At 38.8% G+C, this 26,304-nt stretch overlaps 2 protein-coding genes across 5 annotated transcripts; one reads left to right on the top strand and one right to left on the bottom strand.

The window, feature by feature from the left end:
- The first annotated feature begins 18 nt into the window (after positions 1 to 18).
- Positions 19 to 12,763, top strand: LOC122649189 (serine/threonine-protein kinase Nek5-like). Of its 4 annotated transcripts, none has more exons than XM_043842565.1 (15): positions 19 to 632; positions 727 to 793; positions 896 to 961; positions 1,057 to 1,103; positions 1,210 to 1,255; positions 1,340 to 1,420; positions 1,502 to 1,544; positions 1,643 to 1,692; positions 2,242 to 2,323; positions 2,407 to 2,456; positions 8,957 to 9,030; positions 9,272 to 9,323; positions 9,409 to 9,577; positions 9,650 to 10,059; positions 10,156 to 12,763. In XM_043842565.1, the coding sequence occupies exons 1-15, from the start codon at positions 535 to 537 to the stop codon at positions 12,475 to 12,477; spliced, it is 3,657 nt and encodes a 1,218-aa protein (XP_043698500.1). In that variant the 5' UTR covers positions 19 to 534; the 3' UTR covers positions 12,478 to 12,763. The 4 variants fall into 4 exon arrangements, with proteins under 4 accessions (XP_043698500.1, XP_043698501.1, XP_043698499.1 ...); XM_043842566.1 differs by having other exon boundaries at positions 9,409 to 10,059; positions 10,156 to 11,680; positions 11,783 to 12,763; XM_043842564.1 differs by having other exon boundaries at positions 9,409 to 10,059.
- A 3,474-nt stretch (positions 12,764 to 16,237) lies between these two features.
- LOC122649190 (two-component response regulator-like APRR3) lies at positions 16,238 to 26,059 on the bottom strand. Its single transcript, XM_043842569.1, has 8 exons — positions 25,745 to 26,059; positions 24,648 to 24,809; positions 24,419 to 24,549; positions 24,132 to 24,287; positions 23,223 to 23,370; positions 22,702 to 23,134; positions 16,921 to 17,782; positions 16,238 to 16,678 (listed from the first exon to the last, which is right to left on the bottom strand). The coding sequence occupies exons 1-8, from the start codon at positions 26,037 to 26,039 to the stop codon at positions 16,598 to 16,600; spliced, it is 2,268 nt and encodes a 755-aa protein (XP_043698504.1). The 5' UTR covers positions 26,040 to 26,059; the 3' UTR covers positions 16,238 to 16,597.
- Positions 26,060 to 26,304: the final 245 nt, after the last annotated feature.

The raw sequence follows: 26,304 nt of genomic DNA, 5'->3' as shown, positions 1-26,304 counted from the left end.
TTGATCTTTTTGTCTCTCTGAATGAGATCGAAGAAGAAATCCATAAGCTGCAGAGGAAATCGTAATGTGCAAGGTAAGAGGAGATTTTTTGTTCCGTTTATAAGGCTTATTTTGATTCAAGTGTCGGAGAGGATTGACGGCTTCGTGTTGAAGACTTGAAGTTGATGGAAGTTAGTCAGAGAAGTTGACGATTCAACTTGTTGCATTGAGATATTCGACTGTTGAGTTGCTGTTTACGGTTCACACTGAATAAAAATGGGGCAAGCGGACTGGTTTCGCTTCGGGGAAAACAATATCGGGGGTTTATCAATGAATGGCGTGGAGTCGTGTAAGATCTGAGGGTTAGAGCATCTGTACAGTTAAAATGGGGATGTTCAGTTAGGATTTAAAGGGGAAAGCTCTCAGGCTTCCTGAACGGGAGATAATGTGAGAAGCGTTGGAGCAACAAAAGTTGAATCACTACATTACGAATTGCGGAGAAGTAATTCATCTACTTCTTGTAATTTTTGGTTTCCATTCTCACTGGACCTAGTTATGGAGTCTCGGATGGATCAGTATGAGATCATGGAGCAGATCGGCCGGGGAGCTTTTGGAGCTGCAATCCTTGTAAATCACAAATTGGAGAAGAAGAAGTAGGCCTACGTGCTATTGTTTAACTTTGTCTTCTTTCGAAATATTTGTGGTTGATGCTTTGTTTTCACTGTTATTCAATGTTCCCAATTACAGGTATGTGTTGAAGAAAATCCGGCTCGCGAGACAGACAGATCGTTGCAGGAGATCTGCTCATCAAGAGGTATGTCAAAAGAACAGATCTTGATGTGCTTTGTCTTTTACCTGGTTTTGGTAGTTGTTTGGGGATGAGGTCTTTTCACTTATATGGACATTCGGAATATAGATGGCTCTTATTGCACGAATCCAGCACCCTTACATTGTCGAATTCAAGGAAGCATGGGTAGAGAAGGTCAGAATTACTCATAATTTATTAAATTATATATTCATCTTCTTTGGTTTCTTTCGAAACTTTCGGGGTTCCCTGAATTAGATAGTGTGTTGTAGGGCTGCTATGTTTGCATTGTCACCGGGTACTGTGAGGGTGGAGACATGTAAGTCCAGTTCAGATGTCCCATTCAAATGCCTTGAGGCTTGACATTCGGTAGGTGTAAGTGGTAAATTGTATTCTGACATTGGTTAATTGTTACCATTTTTCAGAGCTGAATTGATGAAAAGATCCAATGGGGCATTGTTTCCAGAGGAGGTACAGCCACTTTCCTCATTTTGTGTTGCTTATGATTCAAGTTGGAGTTACCATTGTTTCTTGATACTAGTCGGTACTGCACAGAAACTCTGCAAGTGGTTCACACAATTGCTATTGGCTGTCGAATTTTTGCATTCGAACTTTGTTCTTCATAGAGATCTGAAGGTCTGTATGGTTGCAAAAGTTAAGAATTTTCTCTCACCTCTGAAGGCTGTAGACTGATTTTCTTCAGCAACACCATTGCAGTGTTCCAACATCTTTCTAACAAAGGACCAGGATGTCCGCCTTGGTTAGTGCATTCTGACTCCTTTATGTAACCCATACCTGATTGATTGTCATGCTATTATGCTTGCCTTTGTCTCATAATGATGTTCTTTTTCATTTCAGGGGATTTTGGACTTGCTAAAACTTTAAAGGCAGATGATTTGGCTTCCTCTGTACGTTCATTTTCTATACTTGTTGTTTGCCTCTGGCCAGCAAATCCTTTTGATGGTTTCTGTTTATGAGTGACTCTCCATGCAAGTTCCTATGGTTACTAATGGGTTTTTGAAAGTTCTATGCTCTCATATGGAAGTTAGTGTTTAATTTATAACTTTGTTTAAGTTACTTGAACTAGAGAGAATGTATGAAAAAAACATCAAGCTTGTTCAAAATGCTAGGTGGTCAATGAATGGTTGTTTTGACCTTGTAGAAATCACAGAATCGGCTGATTATGTTCATTCATGAGTTACCATGACAAACATTTTCACTTTTCTACTCTTGTTTTTAGTTGCATAGGTTCATTATAAAATTTTATGAGCATATTGTTGTGATAAAAGGAGATATTGGGATCTACTTTGGCCAAACACTAGTGCTTGGCATACTTGGTCTTCTGAGGGCTGATTCCCCCCCTCCCACCGGGGTTTCCCCTTGTGTAGAGGTAGCAACAGCATGTTATAGCAGTTTTACTGGGAACTAACAATTGGCTCTGTACCTGTTGTAATCAGGTTGTTGGAACTCCTAATTACATGTGTCCAGAACTGCTTGCTGATATCCCTTATGGCTTCAAATCTGATATCTGGTCTCTAGGTATGAGCATTCTTTCTATTGACTACTGTTTGTGATATGTCACCCTCTTATGGTTTGGTTCTAATGTCTATATGGTTGAACAGGGTGCTGTATATATGAGATGGCAGCACATCGCCCTGCCTTCAAAGCTTTTGTAAGATCTGTCACATACTTTTGTTTCAGTGCAAATCTTATAATTTTAAATGAAGTGAATTTGTTCTGACGAAGGTTTTGACATATGAATCAAGATAGTTGCTACACATGTCTGATTTTAAGCTTAACAAGAAAAACCATATCATATTATCATGTTGGACATGGGAATTAATGATTTTAACCCTACTACAACTACCTTCTCTTAAAAAAATATATTCATATATCAGGATTCTAATCATGGTTTACTGAAAGTCTTTATTGGATAATTAAAAACTGCATAAATTAGAAACGATGCAGTTAAGCGTATTGGAGAGAATTTTGGAACTGCAAAATTATATTCCACTTTTAGAGTCTTACCATGTTTGAATTATTGTCCATCTAGTAGTAACTTGTATTGTTTTAATAATAAATCTGAATCATCTTTTGTGGTCTTTTTTGAACCTTGGGCCTGGCTATGACATCCTGACTCATTTTACTAGGATTTTGCATGTGGCCTATGCATCATAACTCTGTGAGACTGGGACATGCATGTGTATTATAAATTCAGTGCACATGTAGCATTTTCGTTGGGGCTGTCATTTGGTGCAATGGTTAAATCTGGGTCTGCCAACATTAAGAGACAGGTTTGAATCTGTGGCCACTTCCTGAAAAATTGCCCTAGTTTTTAGGACTCTCTGGTTTCCCTTCCATGAACCCTGCGAAGGAGAGATGCACAACAGGTTATGGTCCTTTTTTATGCACCACTCATGATTATTCCCCTTGCCAAAGGTAGTGAGCTTACCAAATAAGAAAGCATAAATCAAAGTTGCGCTAGAGATTCATGTGAAATATACTATTTCAGTAACTTTTGTTTCATTATTTATAGTTAATCTCAATTTATGTGCTCCAAAGCTACAGTTTCAAGAACTCTCAAAGTAATCTGTGATATGGGTTTAATTCTCGCACATAGAGTTCCTTAGAACTGGTGAAATAGCTTTTCCCTAGCATTTGTGATGCAGTTGTGTTAGCATGGTTGGACTGGAATGATCCATTTTGGAGACCCAAGCCGAGACGTAACCGGCCCAACCCTAAATTTTTGTCCAAAGGGGCTTGGTAGAGATTGATTGATTACATAATCTTCTATTATTTTATTTGATTCTTTTTTGGCAGGAGATAGATACGTAGGAAAGTAGTAGTTTCCTAGGCTGTTTAGTTTCCATCTTGAATTGGGTTTCTATTAATATGTTTGAAGTTCTCTTTATATTTACATGTACTACGATGGAAATCAGAGAATAGAATTGAATGAAATTTGGAATTAAATTTTCACTGTTGTGAGTTTGTGAACCAACGACCAGGTTGGTCTACTGTGGATCCTCTCATCCCTTTCAACTCAGTTGTGAAATTCTTCTCATCTCAGGTATTACCTCCCCCCCCCCCCCTTCTCCCTTCCTTCCTGTCTTAATTAAATCCCTCATCCTCCTTCCTTCTTTCTTCTGCTCTTACTACTTCTTGTTTCAGTTCTTGAGAGTTCTATTCATCGAACTCTGTGTTTGGGTGGTACTTCAGCCCGAGGGTGTGAGGTCAATCTCCTTCACTCCTCTCTCTCGACAAATTTAGGAAACCAATCCTCACCCCTGAGCAACTCTCCATGCAAACCATCTGACCAAAATGCTGCTTGGAGTAAGAGTTTTAAAATGAAACTCGATTCTGGTTCCAGTTCTTGTGCTGGAATTATTTGCTGAAAATAAATTCATTACTTACCTGATTATTGTGTCATTGTTGATTACTACTGAAGAGGGTTTGTCATTGCGACTCTTTACCTCAAGTTTCAGGCTGATCCGTGGCAGTGTGAGAGAGTTCTCTCAAGTCTCATCCAGAATTATTCTGGTTTCTGCCTCTGGTTTGGGGTTTAGAAGTTGTAGACGATATTCCCCTCCCCCACGATTTGTTTCTTTAATTATTTCCTCAATTTCCATTAATACCCCTCCCTTGTGTCCCTAATTCCCTTATGTCCTTTAATTACTTTTGATTCCAAGTTTATCCCTATTAAATAAATTTCATTTCCCTTTGTATCTTTAGTCCTTTTATTTACCAAGTGACCCCTTAAAGAATCTGGGTAATTATGAGACTGCCACCCTCCCTTATAAACCTAGAAATATTTACTGTTTTGCCACTAAGCTCTTGATTTGAGTCTTCAATTACTTGGTTGGGCCAATAGCGAAACCCAAACAAGGTTTTCAAACCCCAGGATCACATCAATTTGGTATCAGAGCTAAATTTCCTCCTCCTTACCTTAAATTATGGTGGCCAACAATGAAGTGATTTAGTAGTTCGACTCCCACAAGGAGAAAACCCGAGTTGACATCACTTGTCTGATAGACCGGGCTGATAAACTCGCCACTAGTGTTGATGGTTTCAACTCCATAGTCACTTCCCTCCAGTCCATGATGGCGTCACTACATCCTTCTATTGATAAATTGGCAACTTCAGATAAGGAAAAGAGTCCCATTCAGTCTGGGGATTCTTCCAACTCCGTACCACGTCGTCTGTTTCATGTTTAAACCACTATCATTGCTGCCACATTATACACCACCATCAGCCCCTCATTTTACACTACCACCATAAGGAGCTTAGAGACTTGATGATCTTTATAGAATTGACAGAGGAGCGAGGTTAGATGTCCTCAATTTTTATGGGGATAACAGCCCAGAGCAGTACATTGACTGGGTTCATAGTTTGGAAATATTTTACAGATGGTACCGATTAACTGAGACCAGAAAGATTCTTTTTGTGGAGGCTAAACTGAAGGGCATGGCTAGAGTCTGGTGGATCAAGCACCAATAGCAGAATTGAATTAAAGGCATGGGGGTAGTCACTACTTGGGTGGAGATGAACGAAGCCATAAACCGGAGATTCCTATTGGCCTACTACAAGCAGCGCATGCACCTCAAGTTCAGGCAGCTGCGACAGGATAACACGACAGTTGAGGATTATATGGCTAGATTTTATTACCTAGCCACTCAATTTGATTTTGGGTGGGATGAAGAGGTATTGGTGGCACAGTTCCACAATGGCTTGCATCTTCAAATCAGTGCTGCACTAGCATCCAAACTTCCTACGATGGATGACATAGTACAAGTGGCATATCAAGTAGAAGAGAGTTTGAAGAGGTCCTACACTCGTAGGACTTTAATAGACACTTTCTCCCGAAGTGATAGCACGAGTAAGCAACCTTCTTAACCGGAGAAGTCATTCAGAAAGCCATAGGCTATTGAACCGTCATTATTCTCCACCTCGGTGTGGTTCCGAACTCCCGATAGACCTCCTTTGAATCCGCGAGCTGAGATACAATGTTTTACATGCAAGGGTTTCAAACATTTTTCCACTCAGTGTCCTATCCATTTGGTCACGTTTGCTAATAAGGATGAACTCATGGCTACTGCTTTTGAAGAGCAATGGAGGAATGAGATAATACTTTTGGAGGCAGAGCGCAAGCGTAAGCCTACTGAATTGCTCATAGTGATGGAGAGGCGCATTATTGCTATGTTCTTCATCCACTTCTGGCTACTCATAAGGTATCTGACGAGGATGGTTGCCATCGCAATTGCATATTCTAGATCAGAGTACGATGCAATGATAGTCTATGCACTATGGTAATCAATAGTGGTAGTTGTACCAACGTCGTCTTTGAAGACGTTTGCAAGCTTGGTTTGAAGATAGAGCCACATCCGAACCCCTTATAGTTGCTTGGGTGAACAACACCAACCTAAAAATAAATGAATGGAGTTTGCTCATGTATTCTATTGGCGGGTTGATCGATACAGTACAATGTGACATGCTACCTCTAAAGTGTTTCATCCTCCTTAGGCCACATGGCTATTTGATTAGAAGATACATCGTTGTGGCTATGATAACATTTATTCCTTCAAGCACAGTGGGCTCGAGATGAAACTTCTTCTCACAAAGTACCTTTCAACCATTAAACTCACGCGAACCGTAGGATCATTTCTCCTACAACGAATTGCCACGGATGGTATCCTTGGTCCCCATCCAAACTTGATGGAATTGAACCATTTTCAGAGGAGAGTTGATGCAATTGCATTAGCGTGGTTGGATTGGAACGACCCACTTTGGAGACCCAAGCCTAGACGCAACGGCCCAAACCAAATTTTTGTCCAAAGGGGCTTGGTAGAGATTGATTGATTATGTAATCTTTATTTGATTCTTTTTTATAAGAGATAGATATGTAGGAACATAGTTGTCACGGTGTCTAGGAGACCCAAGGTATTGGAGGGGGCCTAGCCGAAAGGTGACACCAAAAAGGCGTTCAAGGTGATGAAGGCACCTGGATGTCAGGGCGTTGCCTTGACAACTATACGAAGGAAGGTGGTAGTTTCCAATTTTTTATTTTTCTAGTTTGTTTAGTTTCCATCTTGAGTTGGGTTTCTTTTAATATGTTAGGAGTTTTCTTTATGTTTACATGTGCTACGATGGAAATCAGAGAATAGAATTGAATGAAATTTGGAATTAAGTTTTCACTGTTGTGAGGTTGTAAGCCAGCGACCAGGTTGGTCTACTGTGGATCCTCTCTTCCCTTTCAACTCAGTTATGAGATTCTTCTTGTCTCAGGTATTACCTTTCCTCCCCTCGTTGCTGTTTTAATTAAATCCTTCTTGCTTATTTCTTCTGTTCTTCTTACTACTTCCTGTTTCAGTTCTTGAGAGTTCTATTCATCGAACTCTGTGTCTGGGCGGTACTTCAGCCTGAGTCTCCTTCACTCCCTCTCCTCTCTCTCGATTCTAGTTGCAGTTCTTGCACTGGAATTAGTTGCAGAAAATAAACGCATTACTTACCTGATTATTGAGTCATTGTTGATTGCTACTAAGAGGGTTGGTCATTGCAACTCCTTCTCTTAAGTATCAGGCTGATCTGTTGCAACATGAAAGAGTTTTCTTATCTGGAATCATTCTGGTCTCTGCCTCTGGTTTGGGGTTTAGAGGTTGAAGGCGATACTCTCCTCCCCCAAGATTTGTTTCTTTATTTATTTCCTCATTTTCCATTAATACCACTCCTCTTTATCGCTAATTCCCTTTTCCTTTAATAACTTTTGATTCCAAGTTTATCCCTGTTAAATATACACTTTTTCCCTTTGTGTCCTTAGGCCTTCTATTTACCAAATGACCCCTTGAAGAATCTGGGTAATTAGGAGACTGCCAGTCCCCCTTATAAGCCTAGGAATATTTACTGTTTTGCCACTAAGCTCTTGATTTGAGTCTTCAATTACTTGGGTGGGCCCACAGTGAACCCAAACAGGGTTCTGAACCCCGGGATCACATCAATTTGATTGGATAATCTTTATGCTTTCTGTAGTCTGGTGCCAGCTGCATGTGGTGCTTCTGTTGTATCCTTACAAGCTGTGTTACATGGACTTGTGGATAGACTTGCGTCAGACTCTAAAACCCTAAACTGATTTGTTGACTATTTGAATCTGAAGCTTTCAGTAAATTACCCCCAGTCAACATTTTTGAGACTCCTGAAGCCTCTTATTCACATGCACATGAAAGCCTTAACTCTTCTAGTTTTCTTTTGATTTTGTCATGTTGTGAAAAATTGATGCATAACTTATATTGGAAACATAAAGATACATCTTTCAAAACTAACAACAACAACAGCAACAAGAACAAATGGGACCGGCTACATGGATCCCTGCTCTCCAATCAGCTCTATTCGAAGTCATACATGATAGAAGTTTGCTCTTTAACACTGCTTGCAAAGCCAGAATCTTCCTTTTGAAGCTTATTAACATTTTTTTTCTATATCATAGTTGTCATGGCGTCTAGGTAACCCTAGGCATTGGAGGGGGAAAAAATCAAGGTGCCTATGGAGCGACGCCTTATTTTCTATATTATTCTTGTTTTATCTGTTACTTATGCTCTCTAGATATTGGCTTATATAGTCCAGATTCCCGAGTACGTTATGTTTGGTTTACTAGAAATTTCTGTTATCTCACTGATGAATTAAAGCATTAGCTTATCATTCTTGAATAGTGTTGCTCCTTTAGTTAGAAACAAAACATTTCTGATGTTTCATGTGCTAAATTTTCCATGATTATTGAATATAGAAGCTAGTTTAACCTTTCCTTGAGACTTGCTTGTGGTTTGTGCTTCCTGTTGACTTTCCAGGGAAAGTCAATAACTCAATATGCACATTGGCTATCTAAGAGAAGTCTGACCTTTGTGGTGTTATGATAAACATCCTCTTTCATGTTCGAGAACACCAATATGATCCTTTTCATTTTGAATCGCTTTGTTAATTGCATAATTCATTAGCCGTTTGTCAAGATTTTAATCTTTTTCTAAATCTTCAATTGCTAAATACCATTGTGCAATGACTTGAACCCTTCTGGTTTTTTTAACTCCTTAAAAGCTTTATTTGCATCACATGAAGTCCTCACTCTTGTTGCAATTCAGTTTATTTCTACTGGAACATTTAATCATATTGGTTCAATTCATGTGGTCGCAGGATATGGCAGGACTGATAAGTAAGATAAACCGTTCCTCCATTGGTCCTTTGCCAGCATGCTATTCCTCTACATTGTAAGTCTGAGTAATCCCAGTGCCTGTGATGCTTTTTTTTACTTATTTTGTTTTCTTAATTTCTACTATAGACATCACCATCTTGCGGGATACCTGAGAAACCTACTTTTGGTTCTTTCCTTTTATATATTATCCTTGGATGTTCCATTGTCGTGTAATAAATTGTTGAGAAGTAGATAGCCTCATTGATATGCATCTCTGGAAATCATTATCAGAATCTGTAAATTGTCATTTTCCTCAGGAAATCACTTATCAAGAGCATGCTGAGAAAGAACCCAGAGCAACGGCCAAGTGTAAGGCTTTCCTATATTCTTAGCCAAGTTTGACACTCAAATTCATCTTTGAGAGTCTAACAATGAATATTTATACCTTGATCAGGCATCCGAGATTTTAAGGCACCAGTATTTGCAGCCATATGTTGATCAATACCGTATATCTTCTAATCCGCCTAGTACCTGTTCACCAGAGAAGCCAATCTCCACTGCACATCATGCTCACAAGAGCATGGCTGAAAGCCAAAGCAGCAACAGTTCTAGCAGTGATAAAGATAGCCTAATTTCAAGCGAGAAAAACATGACAGAATTGATGGTCAAGTGTGATTTTAAGGCTGCTGACACAGATATGGCTTCAACTGATGATGGAATGGACTATGAGGAGCCTCTGTTAGGTAATGAACATGATAGTGACAGGTCAACTGTCAAAACAGATGAGGAGGTGATAAAACCTTTTCATGATGCACAGAGGCCCAAAGTGGAATCAAAGCAACCAAAAACCATCAAGAATATCCTAATGGCTCTGAAAGAAGAGGGAAAAGTTACAGAAAACAGTTCCCCAATGAGAGTCAACCGTTTAAAGGCTGGAGGTTTATTGAGCCAAAAAGCTAACATAGAAGCATCACCCAAAATTCCTAAATCCAATGCTGTTCCTTCTAGTTTCAAGCCTAATGCAGACACAGCAGCTGTTGCGGCAGCAAAGGGGAACAGTGATTCTGTGAAACGAGTCGCCGGATCACATCCTTTGAAACATCTGGTGAAAAATATAAACTTTTCCCCCCTATTTGTTTTTGCAGGTGTTTTTTTTATATGTTTCAAGTAGCTTATCTTGATACTCCCTCATCTGTCACAGACACCTGCCTTTGAATTCTCCCCAAAGATGAGAGCTAAATATGATGGGATGTCACCCTTAGGGCCCGTAAAACACTCTGCAGAAGATGGACTACCTGCTAAGACGAGGCAAAAAACTCCTTACAGTCTGGCCCGAAGATCTTCCTTTCCAGGACGACTTAGGCCTACTGGGCTTGAAACCCCAGTCGCTGTGAACAATGACATGAAACCAAGCTCACGTGAGGCTATGGAAGAGCCTGAAAAGATTCGTAATCTGACACCCAATGGTCTCAATTACGGCTCACAAATTGTAATAATGCCTGCAAAGACTGTAGTTGGAGCATCCAAAGGAATACAAACTGATAGCAGCAGTTCACTCTCATCATCAAAGTTGACTCAAGGGTTGGAGCAGTGCAATAGACTTGAAACCAGAGTCCCTGTAAACAATGACATGAAACCAAGCCCAAGTCCAAGTGAGGCTACACAAGAGCCCGAAAGGACTCTTAACCTGACATCCAATGGTCCGACTTATGGCCCACAAACTGTAATACTGTCTGAAAAGACTCTAATGGGAGCATCCAAAGGTATACAGACTGACAGCAACAACTCACTCTCATTATCAAAGTCGACTCAAGGTTCTCAAAGGTGCAATGAGGTAGTCGCTGTCCCGTTGACTGATTTGATGGAACAAAGCAACTCTTGTTCATCAAACTTGATACTTCACGATTATGAGGGACTCCACCAAACTGAAAGTTCAGAGGCTCATCCAAAGAAATGCAGCAATTCATTGTCATCATCAAATTTGGGTGAATGTTCTGAGCTTAGTGACGAGGTAGCTGTTGCTTCTTTGACAGATTTAAAGGAGCAAAATAACTCTTGTTTGTCAAACCTGATACTCCATGATAAGAGACTTCCTCCAACGGAAAGTCCAGAGGCTCAACCAAATAAATACAGTAATTCATTGTCATCATCAAAGTCAACTCACGGTTCTGAGCTTCGTGATGATGTAGCAGCTGCTGCTTTTACTCTTGTGAAGGAACAAGACAATTGTTATTCATCAAATTTGCTTCTTCATCATGATAAGGAACTCCTTCAAACTGAAACTCCAGAGACTCACCCAAAGGAATACAGCATTTCATTGTCTTCATCAAAACCGGCCCAAGGTTTTGAGCTTTATGAAAAGATAGTGGCTGTTCCTTTGACTGATTTGAACGAACAGAATCACTCTTGTTCATCGAATGTGATTGTACATCATGAAAATGGACACCCTTGGAATGAAAGTTCAGAAGGTCTTCCATCTGGTTGCTTGGTTCCTTCGTCTCTGAACTCTGCCAGGCAAGAAATTCTGTTGGTGGAAATCCATGGAGATGATTGTAGATCCACATCACACTCAATAGCATCTGAGACAAAATTGGATTTTCAGAAAACTTCTCCCAGTAATGACAAATTGAGTTCGAGCACAGGTTTTGAGCCCTCTTACCCAAGCTCTGACCAGGAATATGTCTGTAAAGATGATGTCTTTCTAGCCAGGCCTAGTAGTAGATCAGGTATGATGTCCCAGTTAAACCATTCTCCACTGATTGGCAATGACAAACTTACTGTAGGAGAACTCATGGCATCCATGACAGAACTTACACCTTCCATTTCAGCTACCCAAAGGAACTTTCTTCCAGAGGTATCTGCCATGCCAGGTCCAGTGATTGAGAAGCCAGCTGCTGCTCATCTTACTCCAGCCTTTGATGATGTCATACATGTAATACGGCGCAGCAGCTTCCGTGTTGGGAGTGAGCTGCCTGTGATGGAAACAGTGGAGATGGGGGTTCAAAATATGGATGTGGGGAAGCTACTAAATGTAGCAGGGGACAAGGTGGAGATGAGGAACACAGCACTGCCAGTGACTCTGAAATCATCAAATTGCCTGGAAGACATGACTGTAAAATCAAAATTTTCACACAGTTCCAGGGACAAGGAAATCAACGTGAGGAACCACAGCGAGGAAACCAAGATAAGGAATATACCTGCACCATCTGCATCAAGTCCAAAACTTGATTGCTCTGAACCAAAAAATGCAAACTCATCTGAGGCTACCGATGCTGGTGTCAAGGAGGATAGAGGGAACCTGGCAAAGGAAATTTTAGATGTGAAATCTTTTAGGCAAAGGGCAGAGGCTCTTGAAGAGCTGTTAGAGCTGTCCGCAGAGTTGCTGCAGCATAGTAGATTGGAAGAGCTTGCGGTTGTTTTGAAGCCTTTTGGGAAGGATAAAGTCTCTCCACGTGAGACAGCAATCTGGTTGGCAAAGAGTCTCAAAGGAATGATGATTGAGGACTCTGGACGCAGTGTGTGAGCGTTGAGGTCTTGGCTGTAACTTGTAAGTTATCTTGATAGTGCGGGTCTCTCTGCTGCTGTTGCATAGCCTTTTTTGGCCATGCTTTTCAATCAATCAAGTTCCACTTTGAATTGTGAGCAGAACAGGGGAAACTCAAGATTTTTTCCTGTATAATGTTTCTATTTCTTTTTGTAAAATTGGTAGATGATTATGTTGTTGTATATAGTGAATATATATAGTAAAATAAATCCTGTATTTCATCCAAACGGGTGAATAAGTTTTACATACAAAATGTACCAAATTACAGGCTGTTTGGGAATGACGTCGGTGCTCACATTTGGCTCTCTGATGATGAACATAAATGAGTCAATTAAATACCAGACTAATGATGGATCATGATTTGCAAGTGTAGGTTTCATTCTCACCTGATTAATTTCCAAGGAATTATAACCTCTTTTTTTTTTTTGGGGTGGGGTGGGGGGAATGAGCTTGCTGTTGCTTACTGAATGGAGAATCATCGTGTAGGGATTAGGAGATTTTTATGAAATCCTTGTGCTTATATCTCCTCGTTTATCTTTGGTCGGATTAGTCCCAATTAAGAGTTTTCACATCAAAGGATGATTTCATTAACCCCAAGAGGTCAGCGCAGCTGGCTTCAGGAAGCGAAGTCTCGTGATTAAACCTTCGCATCTGTATAATTTTTTGGGGCCACCCGTCTGAGGCTCACTAGGGCCTAGAAGCTCCTGGTTTGTGTGTGGCACGGGGTCATGTACGAGGCCCAGGGGGTATTTAGTCGGCTTAAAGTCGGATACCCCTCCTGTCTTAAAAAAAAAAACAAGATTTCATTTCTTTAATTTTCTGATATGGTTTGTTTTCCACTCTTTCAAATCTCAATTTTTTGTCTAAATCCGATAACCATTGTCACATTGTGTGTTATCTGTACTTGCTATCTCATTCGATTATATGTGGACACATCGTAAGAATGCTATTTTTAATCATCGAGAATTGAACCCAACTTTATTAGTTCAAACCATATTAAAATGGGACTATGATTTGAAACTCTTTTTCTCTTATCCAGGCCAGTTGAGCACCCGAAACCAACTTGATGATGTGTGAGATATTTATTCTTACCATGGCTTATTCGAAGGGGTATCATGTCTTAGTTATGACAGAACAGATGGGTGCTGTTGGGTCTTTTCCAACAATAACGATGTATCAAAGAAATTAAAAAAAAAACCGAAATTTGGGTCTACTAGTATATACTTACTGATAAATCAAGCCTAATAGAAAATGAAGGCGACAAAGAACCCTTGAAGTCCAAAATTAAGGGTGCCGATCGGATCAATTCCGATTTGGTTCAAAGTATGAAGAATAAAAACCAAATCGAACCTTTTATTAAACGGTTCCAGTATCCAAATCAAAACCAATTAATGAATGGTTTTAGGTTATGTTAGCCACTTCTAGTAAACAATTTTGGACCAATTAGGAATAGACATATAGTTGAAACCCAATAAAAAAAATATGATATTGTTGGGCTTGAACCATTGCATTTAGGTCTACATTGGAACTCCAGAAATAAAAATAATTTACATGGTGTAAATCCACTCTAAAAACATTGGAAAACATATATCATGTGCTACACGAGCTACTTTCAGTTTTTTTAATTCATTTAGCATGTATAATCACTTCAATAGCATACCTATTCTAAATTTTTTTTTTTTTTTAATGAAAGCATACCTATTCTAATTGACTTTAATCAATTCAAAACCAACGGTTTAAACAGTCTCACTTCTTAAAACAAAATTAATAAATGGTTTCATTTCTTAAACCAGAACCAAACCTATTAGTAAATGATTTATCGGCTTTAGTTTAAACAGCTCAATTCATTTTTGATTTGCAATTCAAACCCTCTCCCAAAATCACTAGCAGCAGCTTTGTTTAAAGTTGGAAAGAAAAAAAAAAATACTAAAACTAACAAGGGTCTAGGCGTCATATGGCTAGTGAAGTATAATGCTTCACTCTTTACTATTTGGCAGTACCCCCACATACATCTCAATGGCCAAATATTAGTCCACATTAAACAAGGAAAGTTGCTCAACTGTGATTCAAAGTTTTAGTAAAATATAGACATGAATATAAAATACAAAATGACATTTATTGTAGGATATTGCTTGCCATATATATATATATATATATATATATATATATATATATCCACACAAAGGCTATGGACCCAAAATGCAGATCTATGATTTCAGTGAGGCTTGAACGTACCTATTAGTATCTGCAATAACTGTACAGCATGATTTAACAAAATGTATAGTGGTTCCCTGTTTCTTCATACATTAACCTCACATTTTCATGCTCATGCTCAATCTGAATTCGCACATTCTTATCTGCCTTTTGGCAAGATATTCAAAGAAGACACCTGTTAATCTGGCCATGTGATGGCATTGATGCATGAAAAGCGTGAAAAGCGTTGAACGAACTCACCAACACAAAAATAGGTCATCCCCAAATACAAGAAGTAGAGAATCCCCACAGAAAGCCAGAGGTATAAAACAAAGAGTGAAACCAGATGAAAGTTTTCTGATCAACAATTGGACAAAGAGATACCAGCATATCTTGATTACTTACAGGTACCAACTGTGTCAAGACTCTCAGGACCATAAGTCAATAACAACCAATTACTACTGTTTATCACAAATCCAAAAACTTATGCCAACTCCTACGCGAAATGAAAATAGAATATGGATTCACTTAAATCTACTGGACAATAATCATAAATACAATGATTATTGTATAACAATATCCCTCCCCCTCCCTTTTTGCAATCAAACAATGGAACAACACATCATTTAATCCCCATCGTTGTACTACTGTTTACTAATTCAGCTCCGTTTGGTTGCAAGGAAAATAGAAGGGAAGTGAAATCAAATCAATATTAAAATGGAAATAATTGTAATCATTACCTCACATAATGATATAACCAACTCTAAAACATACCAAATTTAGTTATTAAATTTTACTATGCTTTGAAATCAAATTCTTTTGATTTGAAAAGTAAAATAAATTTTACGTTGATAAGTATATTTTACCAAATGTGGCAAAAGTTTTAGGTAGGTTATACAGTCATGATTACAGAACTTTCCTTTTTCTTTTCAAAAGTAATTTCACTTCCCTTTACTTGCAACCAAATGGAGCTTTCATGCAAATTTTATGATTTTTCATGTCCATATTAGTTTCTTCTAAATGAATAGAAGAAACAATGTGACTTAATTGTGCAGTATCATCAATAAAGGTGAATAATGCAAAAAAGAATAAAAGCAAGAGCCTGGTTGGGGGGGGGGGAGAGTCGAAGTTAAAGGAGGGAAAGGGAGACTGCATCAGTCTCAGAACCCAAGAATCATGCAAATTATAATACTAAGTCTAGACATACCTTTTCATCCAAGTTAAAGTTGTTAGGCAAAGTCTCTATCCCAGCCAGTACGATAGTGGATCCTGGTCTGCTGAATGCAAGTGTTGAGACTACATTTGCTACTTGGAAGGGCATTCAGCTTGTTTCCAACTAAACACCAACCACCACATAATTACAAGGTACCGCTCAAGCACATGCTTGTACAAAAGTGAAAAGGTGACGAGGAAAGAAGTGAAATTTGCTGGTTATAGTTGCCATCTCACTCCCAAGTCAGAACCATGTTCAATATTTCATAAGTTGATTTCAAACAATATGACACCAACTGTAAAGTTAGTCCGGCCCTGCAAGCACTTATATCAGTAACAGATAATCCAAAAATATTAAACCTAATTTTGAATCTATATATTGTGATGTATCACATGAAACCGTTAAATATAATACAGCAACCACTGGGAATTTAGGCCCCACAATGCTAGCAGCTCTTATATTGTAAATGGTACTTTTTCCACTGTTTCAACAGCAATTATTGGGATTTTAGGCCCCACCATCTTGCAGTTCTTGTATTGTAATGGCTACTGTTTCAGCAGCCCCAAATGAGGGATTAAGAAACAAAACACTAATCTGATGCAGAAAAGTTTTGAGGCTTCATCCCATACCTTTTAACTTTCTGACCTGTAAATTAACCTCTGACAATATTTCAAATTAAGTAAATGGCTTAAGTCAATCCACTGCTTGACACACAAATTGCCCTTTCAAGCGTGGGCGTTGCTCTGCCAGCTTTTTCCTACTATGATACCGAACCTGACAACCAAAACAAGTGCAAATTCAGTTGTAAAATGACAATTTTTTTTAGAAACCAATGTTACAATAAAGAATAGGATACTGGAATCATGCCAACGGATAACCATGGAACAATGGAAGTGTATCAGGAGAAAATAAAAGTAACTTTTCCCAAAAAAAACAAAGTGAAACCACTGAAATTAATTCCATGAGAATTATAGGAATAAAATATGGTCAAAGAATGCAGCAAGTATATTTATCACCTTTTTCTCAAAACATCTGTCCTTTCGTTTCAAGCGGAATCTGGTCAATGCAGCCTCACGTTGAGAACAGCTGCGGTCCAAAACGTTCCCATGACAGTCCTGGAAACCATCTTCATTCCCACTCTCAAGAATCATTCCCGTGTTGACGGCTGCACTTGTATCATCATTACTGCCGTTGCATCCACTAGCATCGGTAATACCTCGGCTACAGTTGCCAATCTGATCAACTATCTCATAAGATGTGCGGAGCATCGCTGAAGGGTATGAGATTTTGATATTGGACTTATGATCCTCCATTACTTTCTTCCACATATGCTGTTGGCGGCCCTCAAAACAGTCAGAGGAATTGACATGATGTTTATTAACAAGATGATTGCAATCTTGAGCAGATGGGCTAAAATCTGTCGCTTTCTCAATTTCAGAAGAACCACATAGGGGTCGAGAAGGTTTTGGGCAGAAGATTGGTTGCACTATAGTACCATAGCCAGCACAAAGGTTCTGGAAAGGCAGTGCACCAACAGGAATGGAAAGAGGTATAGCTTCAAGTTGAGGATGAGGTAAAACAGATTTCTCAGTGGAAGAATGACCAACACAGGCATTTTCTTTTAAAGAAACTGATGCTGAAGGGCCTGCATCTTCTTTGTTGCTACCAGATGACAACTGGTAGTAACTTACAGCTTCACCTCCATTTCTATGAGGAGAAATCAATGTCCCTAAAAGAGGAAAAGGTATGCTCTTCCCTTTATCAATGTTTGGATTTATGTGGCAATTGGAACCATTAGAGTCACTGGTTCTTACGCATAAACTGGCTGACGAAGAATCTGATTTTGGACATGAAACATGAAGTCTTCCACCACCATACCTGCAAAAGAATGGAGAAAAAGAGGGAGGGCGAGGAGGAGCAGAAGGCTCAGAAAGAGAATCCCTGTAACCATACTCAGAAAACATGAGTCTAATGCAAGAGAATTTTTTTTTATCGTATATATTTCATTTAAGAGGGCTGAGGAGATGGAGGAAAGAGATAGCTCATAGGTCATTCTCACATAAGGGAAGTAGAGTCCATGTATTTCATGAGCTTACTAGGGGAAGCAACATAGGCTAAATGCATGGATGCTCAAACCCTATTATATGTTGCACTGTTAATCTATGATCAAACATTTACCTTTCAACCTTTGATAGATCCACGTCAACCAGTAATTCCAAATCCAAAAATTTGGTCATGGAAAGTACTATTAGAAAAATCAGCCTTTTGGAAACAAACACTATTAAATCCATGGATTCTCAATCTTCAATATGTCAGTGGTTTAACAAAGAACATACTAGTTAATAAAAATGCTACTTAACTACGTAAAACTTTCTCTTTGTGCCTTTGTGGTATTCCATACCTAGAACCTCTTTGTGAATAATATGGAGTATCTGACAGAACTAAGATTGGTCCAAGGTTCAGTTTGAGATAATTTGGAGGAGATTCCAAGTATTTCAGAGATGGAAATAGCTGGGACTCTATCCTGATTAAAGTTTTCCAGCCTACAAGAATTTTAAATTTTAAAAAAATTTAATTTAACTTGGTACATAAGGACTCACCAAATCTAGCATGGGTATAATGCACAAGCACAATACACTTTAGCAGCACCCACTGCTAGGAGCCTAGGAGTACCAACCCCCCAATTTAGTAGCATCCATCACAAGGAGCACCAACTCCTAGATTTATGTAGCATCCACTACAAAGGAGCACCAAACCCCAGATTTATGTAGCATCCACTACAAAGGAGCAACAACCCCTCTACCAAGCACCTATTTGATAGCTTACAAGTTGTAAGTAGTTTGACATACAAAGATGTCCCTAATTAAAGCAGAACATCGACTGCGGTATTTTATCAGACACCTTACCCACAGTCTAGCTTACAATAATACGAAAGAAAGCACAACAGATAAATTACCTACAAAACAGATTGCTTCTTCCACTTCTTCTACTCAATCTCTTCTCTTCTTTAATGGCAGAACTTAAATATATCAATCTATGAAGGATTTAAAGCTTCTTGTGACTACCCACAAAACCCTTGCTTTGTTCTCCACCTCTTCTCTTCTCTTCCTTCTCAACCTGAATGATTTCTCTGCAAAATATGAAGAAAATCTCTCATAAATAGATGACCAATGAGTGGCTTCAAGGATCTCTTCTAAGGTTTTCTTCTTGGAGATGCTCTTCCTCTTATTTTTCTTGAGTACGGTATCTCTCTTCTAATATCCGTACACAACATAGCCCCTTTATATGTCACATAATGACTTGAGAAAAATGAACCATGTGTATCCGCATTTGACGTTGAGTGCTTTCGGTTCGGCGTTCAATTGTCTTGGTCGACGTCGAGCAAATGTCGACCAGCCTTATGTCGACGGCAATAAATCTTCATTAAGTGTTGAACAGAACTTATTGCAAGTTGAGTTCCTCAGTAACATTGATCAACGTGAGACATTCTCTAGTCGTCACATGATGGAGCCCAATCAACATCGAATGCCTGTCGAGTATCCTTCCTTCGACATCGACGCATCTCTGTTCAACATCGAACAAAGTGTATTGATGTCAAACTCGTCTGATTAGCCGAACTCCTCAGATCTGTTGTACCATCTGCCCTTCTTCACCACTGGTCATTCTTTCTCTTCCATATTAACAATGCACCCATTCTCTGGTGAGTGTGTTGACCAACAGAATGTGTTAACAACAATGACAACACTCACAACACTTTGCTCAACACAAAATTTTAGGAAATAAATTTAAAAAAAAAGAAGGAAATTGTTCTCTAAATATTTGTAAAATTTTAGGAAAAAATCTCTATTTCTGTTATTCCTATACAATAAACTTTTGTTTAAGATGATCCCTGTAAAATGTTTTTCAGTGAAACTAGAAACTTTAGGGTATTCAAAGGGCAACAGAGGAAAGAAAAAATAATAAACTGGTCCACGTTTCTTTTGCTTTTTTGGCTAGTGAGGCACACAAGTACCACTTGGAATACTTGTATGTCACCTCAAAGCGTTCAGTCAGTAGAATGTTAGTTTAAAATGTTGTAGGTGGCTTGTTGCTAAGCTTGGCACAAGAGCCTGCTTTATATGGTCCGTGGCAATTTATCTAGTACCCAAATTTGGTGCATAAGAATGCCCATAGTCTACTACCTACCTTTATATTCTCAGCCCAATCTGAATCATACATAGGGAGATAACTAAGGTTAAAGAATGGTTAAAAAGTAAACGACATGGGATGAACAAGAGGGACCGTTGAAAATACATAGAAACAACAATCCAGTAGAAATCGGACATACGATTGAATTTGACACTTTGACCAGCAAATTTTACCCATGGCTAATCTAGGGTGGACCCCAACAATCTATTTAGTTGAAAATTGCCGCATCAACTTCCACATGACCCAAATTGGGTGGGATGTTGTCCCAAGCAATGCAGAACAGCGGTTGTGCTACCTTTATTTCTTTGATAATTTCATTTTGTCATTAAGAAATTATTTATAAGACAATTATTTGTATCATATCTGTCAATTGCACAAATGTAACTCTATCCATAACCGCTGTATCCGAAATTATACGATTCAAGCAAGCAAACAAGTTGAGCAAGAGATACTTGAATCAAAATAATTCATTTTTTTTTTCAGGGTTATTTGGATTTTTATTTATGATTTCCATTGATGGGATATTAAACATAAGTTACATAATGGCATTACAAGCTTAATTGTTTGAGTCATAGTTCAAAATCTCGGTCGAAACTCGGAACCACAAAGATATCTCGAAATATTTCAGTTTCAACAATGGTTGAAACGAAACTGGGTGCAACTCAGTAGGAATGCGGTTCAGCATTCTGGCTGAAATTTCGGTTTCGATTTGGTTTCTGTACAAAACAGTACAAGTAAAAGCACTGTTTTGACCGAAATTTCAGCTTCGTTTCAATTTCAAGAGGTTTCGCCTATTAGAGGGGAAAACTCCAAAAATTCCAGATTTGGTATTTTTTGCCAAATCACCTACATTTCTTGGTGGAACAAAATGTTGGGCACTACTACAACGCATCTACAGTAACGATTTTCCACATTTTAGAAAGATTTGTGTAAGATTTAAACTTAGCGCTAGAGGTATACCCCTTTTTCCCAAAGGTTTCAAGCTTTCCTGTAACTCTATGTGGTACTAAGAATTGAAGGAACAGTTTTTCAAGGGTGTTTTAGCCTTGGTTCTACACTTGAACTTGACTACTTATAACACGTACTTGTACTTGTACTCGTAACACTTTGACATTGTGCAATATTAAATGGTTTTTCTTCATTCCTAATGCATATTTTAGTTGTTTTCATTAATTTTGTGTGTTGTAATACTAAATTTTGTCAGAATAGGCTATATTTGAGAAAATATATAGCAGGGTACGGCGTACACTACCAACCTAGGGTACGAAACCAAACTACCACTTTGGCTATGAATTTTTACAATCTAAAGGTTCCAATTAGAAGTGCTTAATTAGGGTTTCCGTGAAGTTTCGGACCAAATTATATCCATTTGACCATCAAAATGGCCATACGAAATGACCAGCCGAAACATGTAGAGTTTCCATCGAATTTCGGTGAAAATGCAATCTCGAACCTTGGTTTGAGTAAGTCCTAGTAGGAAAGTTCAGGTCTTGGTAAGAATTGGAATCGGTATAGGTCTATATATACGGCTGCAAGCATAAGCTTCTACATGATTGAATGTATGTGCGGCAATGAATTGTATCATGTTAAGAGATGAGTATGACTCTACCTGAAAACAACCCGTTTATCGCAAGGATTAACACAAACATGAATTAACAAAGAAACCACCAACCTTAACACAACACAACACTATGTGGCACATTTAACAAATGGGCTAACAGGTTGGTAACCTGTTCAATTTCTTTTCTTTCACAGAGCTAATTTTTCAGAGATTGAGACTTACTTTTTAATCCTAATGTAGAATTTCAGGAATTGCTTATTACATCAGGCTATCTCACCACTATGGGGAAGCTATGACCTCAATGATCGAGCTGAAAACACTTCATTCAAATTGATGCTATGTATGGAAATGATATCTCAGATCACCTTGCAAGAACCTTAGCATTCCCAGTATGCATTCCTCCACTCTTTCTGCAGGATACAGTCTCCCTTCTTTAAGTTCTCTTTCACCAGGAGCTAGTTTTACCCCGTTTTTTTTTTTTTTTTTTTTTGGCGGTGGGGAAGGGGGGTGGTCTTTTTTGCTAGCTACCAATCAAACAAAATGGTGAGCATGACACAATTAGCAGTCACTAGCAGATCAAGTTTACACTCAAAGACTCAAAAAGAGTTTACATGTGCTTTTAGGCTAAACTGAAGCCCATTGAGATTATCCATACAAAATCAAACTTCTGTAAGTTCCTTTTAAGTGTTTTTAAAATAAGAAACACCCAAGGTCAAGTGGATACTGAAAACATAACTCATCCACAAGAACAAGCAAGCTTTTTGTCACCCTCTTTTCCCCCTCCCTCAAAAAAGGGTGTACCCAGTGCACGAGGCTCCCTGCCACTGCGGAGTCTGGGGAGGATCAGCAGCCTTACCCCTGTTTCGCAGTGAGGCTGTTTCCAGAGACAACGGAGCAACCTAGCCATTGCACCAAGGTCCACCCTCTTCCCCCTCCCTCAAAATACCAATAAAATTGAATTATTATATAATGTCCTAAAATCACATAAATCAGTTAAACCAACAGAAACGGACTAGTTCATAGGCAGATTCAACAATAGGAAACTCACCTTGAAAATGCTGATGCATGAGAATGATTCAGCACATGATCACCATTGAATTTAAGTTGTGGTGCCCTTAAAGAAAGCTCCCACGATTGTGAGGAAACAGAATTAAATGTGTTTCTCATAAAATCTGGGGTCTCGTCGTTTTTACACAAGTTATCTTCTGCATGATCTTCGTCCTTCAAGATGGGAAATTTGTTTTGTTCAGTACTTGTTGCCCCAATGAAATCGAATATTTCTTTTGACAGTTTGTTTGTTCCCTCAATTTGATTGAGATGCTCAGAATCACAAATGGCACCCTCCTTACTTCTGGCAGAAACCTGGTCTTCCTCTCTACATGGAGATCCATTATAGAAACCATTGGCCTCAAAAATATTTTTGGTTGAAGCTCCTGCTTGAATAGATAAAGACATTTTGATTTCTATCCCTGTTGCCTCATCTGCAAAATCAGGTTTTATCATATATATATGGCAATAGTTGTTGGCCTTGTACATTATTGCAATTAAGTAGCAAACGCAAAGAACTACCTTTTGCTTTGCCCTTTTCATGAGACACATCGTATTCATGCTTCTTTGATTTTGTATCAATTTCCTGTATGAAATTCCTGTATTCAAGCTCAGGAGCTTTCCTTAGCTTCAGCAAACTTCCATTTTTGGCCTCCGGAATACAAGAGCTCTGCATATAATAATCATACCCACATCAAAATTTCTTATTCAAAATTATCAAATGATCAAGTCGTTTTAGATTGTAAAATAATAGTACTTCAGATTATGAACTGTGTATAAAATTTGCTTTTTTTGCAAGCCACCTTAATATCCAGATAAATCCTATGTTACTAAGGCCATTTTGATCATTGGACTTGAAATTTCCAAGAGTTCTGGACCAGTTGAATGGCACAGAGGAGTTTCAACATCAATTGCCAATTTACAGTTCAAATACAATGATCCACACTTATTTAGAGTTAAATTTCCAAAAATTTAAGTGCAACTTAGCATTTGTATAGATTGTATGTCATGGATTGGTGAGATAAAGCAGGAAATTACTGTGAGGCAGATATAGCTGAACTGAAGGGCATACCCAGTGCACGAGGCTCCCGCCACTGTGGGGTCTGGGGAGGCTAATAATGTACACAGCCTTACCCCCACTTCACGGAGAGGCTGTTTCTAGAGACTCAAACCCATGACCACTTGGTCAAAATGGAGCAACCTTACCGTTGCACCAAGGTCCACCCTCGATATAAATATAAAGCTGAACTGAATCAATATAAATTGATAAATCATACAGCAGTATTGGACTTGAGGATCTAAACACGACCAATTTGTAATATGCCCAATACATTTATTTTCACATGCAAGACACTAAAAGAAATAAGAGAAAAGATGCCAAATCTTCCAGAATAAAGGTGTCAAAGTTTAAGAACATGTCAGGATGCTTACCTCAGTATCACTATCTTTATCAGAATTATATAGAGTCTTAGATCCATTATCAGCATTTGAAATTCCATGATTAATCGCAGCAACATTGTCAGACACAGTCTCAAGTCTAGCCTGGTTCAGATTCCTATTTTCAGATCCCATCCCACAACTAATAGACTGCAGAAAAAGTTTACAGTTTTTTAATTAGAAAAAAAAATGATGAACCACCACAATGATTGGGCAAAGCTTCTAGGAACAGAGATGACTGAATAACAAAAACAGATGCTTATTGGGGGGACAGAACATACACAATACTTTCTCCAAACATGCTGCCATAAGTTTCTTAATTCGTTTTTTCGAACTGGCTTCACTAGAAAGTCTGCAGCACCCTTCAGCATGCATTTAAACACTATGCCAATAGAATCGTTTGCTGACATCACTGTTGAGACATGAATGTTACAAATCAAAAGAGTTACAAAGCCAACAAGAAAGTTCAGGAAAGGGTCAGACAATTTTACTTCTATTTGTTTTACTTACTGATTACAGGAATATTTTTGCATATTTCATTACTCATTATCTTGGAAAGGAGACCAATCCCAGAGAGAGAAGGCATCACCACTTCAGTTAAGACAAGGTCAAAATTGTAGTGTTTCTCGTTTAGGACCTCCCAAGCTTTGAGCCCATCTGCCACTGCAGCAACTGTTTAAGCCACAAATAGGATACCAAATCAGTAGGGCAAAAGATACCATGAGGATGTTACCAAGTTTAGCTGGTCGAAGATCCAAAAAGTATTTAAGTAGCGCATGCATGGGATCCTGGCATCTCAATAACAGTAGGGTTTGGAAGGCAAATAGACCTCCAAACGCAACCAAAAATATATATATATATATATATATATATATATTAAAATTAGAAAATACCTGAAAATTTGTAACTTAGAAACGGATACTTCATCCAAATAAACTCACTATATTTTGTATGTTGATTGAAATATTAAATGTATTCTCAATATTTGATTCTAGATCTCCAATTCTCCAAAATTAAATGACCAACAAAATTTACCTTCAGATGAAATAAAAGGGCGAACCCAGAGCACACGAGGCTCCCGCCACTGCGGGGTCTGGGGAGGGTCATTAAAATTTTAAAAGAAAAATTATGAAATTATTAGTATCAGGGGCCTCGACCAAGCGTCGAAGTTTGAAATTTCACTGTAATTGAGAACCATGCATACATAGAAATCGGCCAAAGTAGTCAATTTTCAAATCAAACGAAACTCATCAGTCTACGAACTACAAGGAAGTCCTATCTGCCGAATAGACAGACCATGCGGTATCGGTTCTTGAGCTCGTAGAGCTCTAAAAGCCAACAACCACAGTACTCCAAAACCAATCTCACAAGAGATTTGACGCTTCGTAGCGCCTGCAGTCTGAAACAGCAGACGCAAATCAGGGAAAGAGAAAAAGGGAATCAAAAACATGTTCAACCTTGATTATACACCATCAGAGTCTGGGACTGCAAATCTTTGAAGGCATGCAGATTTTGCGATCGAATTGTAAGCTTGTAACAGAAATAGAAAAAAACTGTTCAGTGAACTAGAGTCAAATTGAAAACAGATCACTAGAAACAGAGCAAACCTTGGTAGCTACATTTCCTAAGCAAAGTAGCGACAATATGCCTAGTCGATTCATCGTTTTCGACGAGCAAAACCCTAAGGAACCTCCGAGGCAAAAACCGGCCCCACCGTATCATCTTCTCCTCCTTTCTCACCCTTACCAGCAAGCTCGACTCGCCGCGCTTCGATAACAACGACGCACCTCCATCTTTCACCTCCTCAATTTCAAGCACAGTCGAAGCTCGATCTCTCAGCTTTGCGCCCTCTTTTGCAGCACCGATGGCGGTGGACTCCTCTCTTACCCGACGATCTTCCATTGCTGCGAGCCGACTAGCCAGAAAACAGAGTGAAACAGGGAACGAAGAAAGAAGGAAAGAAAAAAAAAAAAAGAAAGAAGAAAGATCTTTCGTGAGTGACGCAGGGTTGCCACGAATGCTGTTTCTGTGGACACCGACTACTCACTAAAATATCAGTCGATGGAGAAGTATCTTCCACGTCAGCAGCCGAGGCTGATGTTGGAAGAAAATTATAAAAAAAAAAAAAGGGACAGGCATCGTGTGGTTGATGGCTTACGTGACCTTT

This window comes from Telopea speciosissima, chromosome 1 (assembly GCF_018873765.1).
Source record: "Telopea speciosissima isolate NSW1024214 ecotype Mountain lineage chromosome 1, Tspe_v1, whole genome shotgun sequence".
Classification (NCBI taxonomy): Eukaryota; Viridiplantae; Streptophyta; class Magnoliopsida; order Proteales; family Proteaceae; genus Telopea; species Telopea speciosissima.
Note: the sequence above shows the minus strand (reverse complement) of the source record. Positions and strands in the feature narration are given on the sequence as shown.

Bases quoted from the DNA above. Each gene is read 5' to 3' on its own strand.
- LOC122649189 (XM_043842564.1), top strand. From the start codon at position 535: ATGGAGTCTCGGATGGATCAGTATGAGATCATGGAGCAGATCGGCCGG. The intron at 633-726 runs GTAGGCCTACGT...TCCCAATTACAG, and splicing joins CACAAATTGGAGAAGAAGAA to GTATGTGTTGAAGAAAATCC. The intron at 1,104-1,209 runs GTAAGTCCAGTT...ACCATTTTTCAG, and splicing joins TACTGTGAGGGTGGAGACAT to AGCTGAATTGATGAAAAGAT.
- LOC122649190 (XM_043842569.1), bottom strand. From the start codon at position 26,039: ATGGAAGATCGTCGGGTAAGAGAGGAGTCCACCGCCATCGGTGCTGCA. The intron at 24,810-25,744 runs GTTTGCTCTGTT...TGGCTTAAACAG, and splicing joins TAGGAAATGTAGCTACCAAG to TTGCTGCAGTGGCAGATGGG. The intron at 24,550-24,647 runs GTAAGTAAAACA...ATGTCTCAACAG, and splicing joins CAAAAATATTCCTGTAATCA to TGATGTCAGCAAACGATTCT.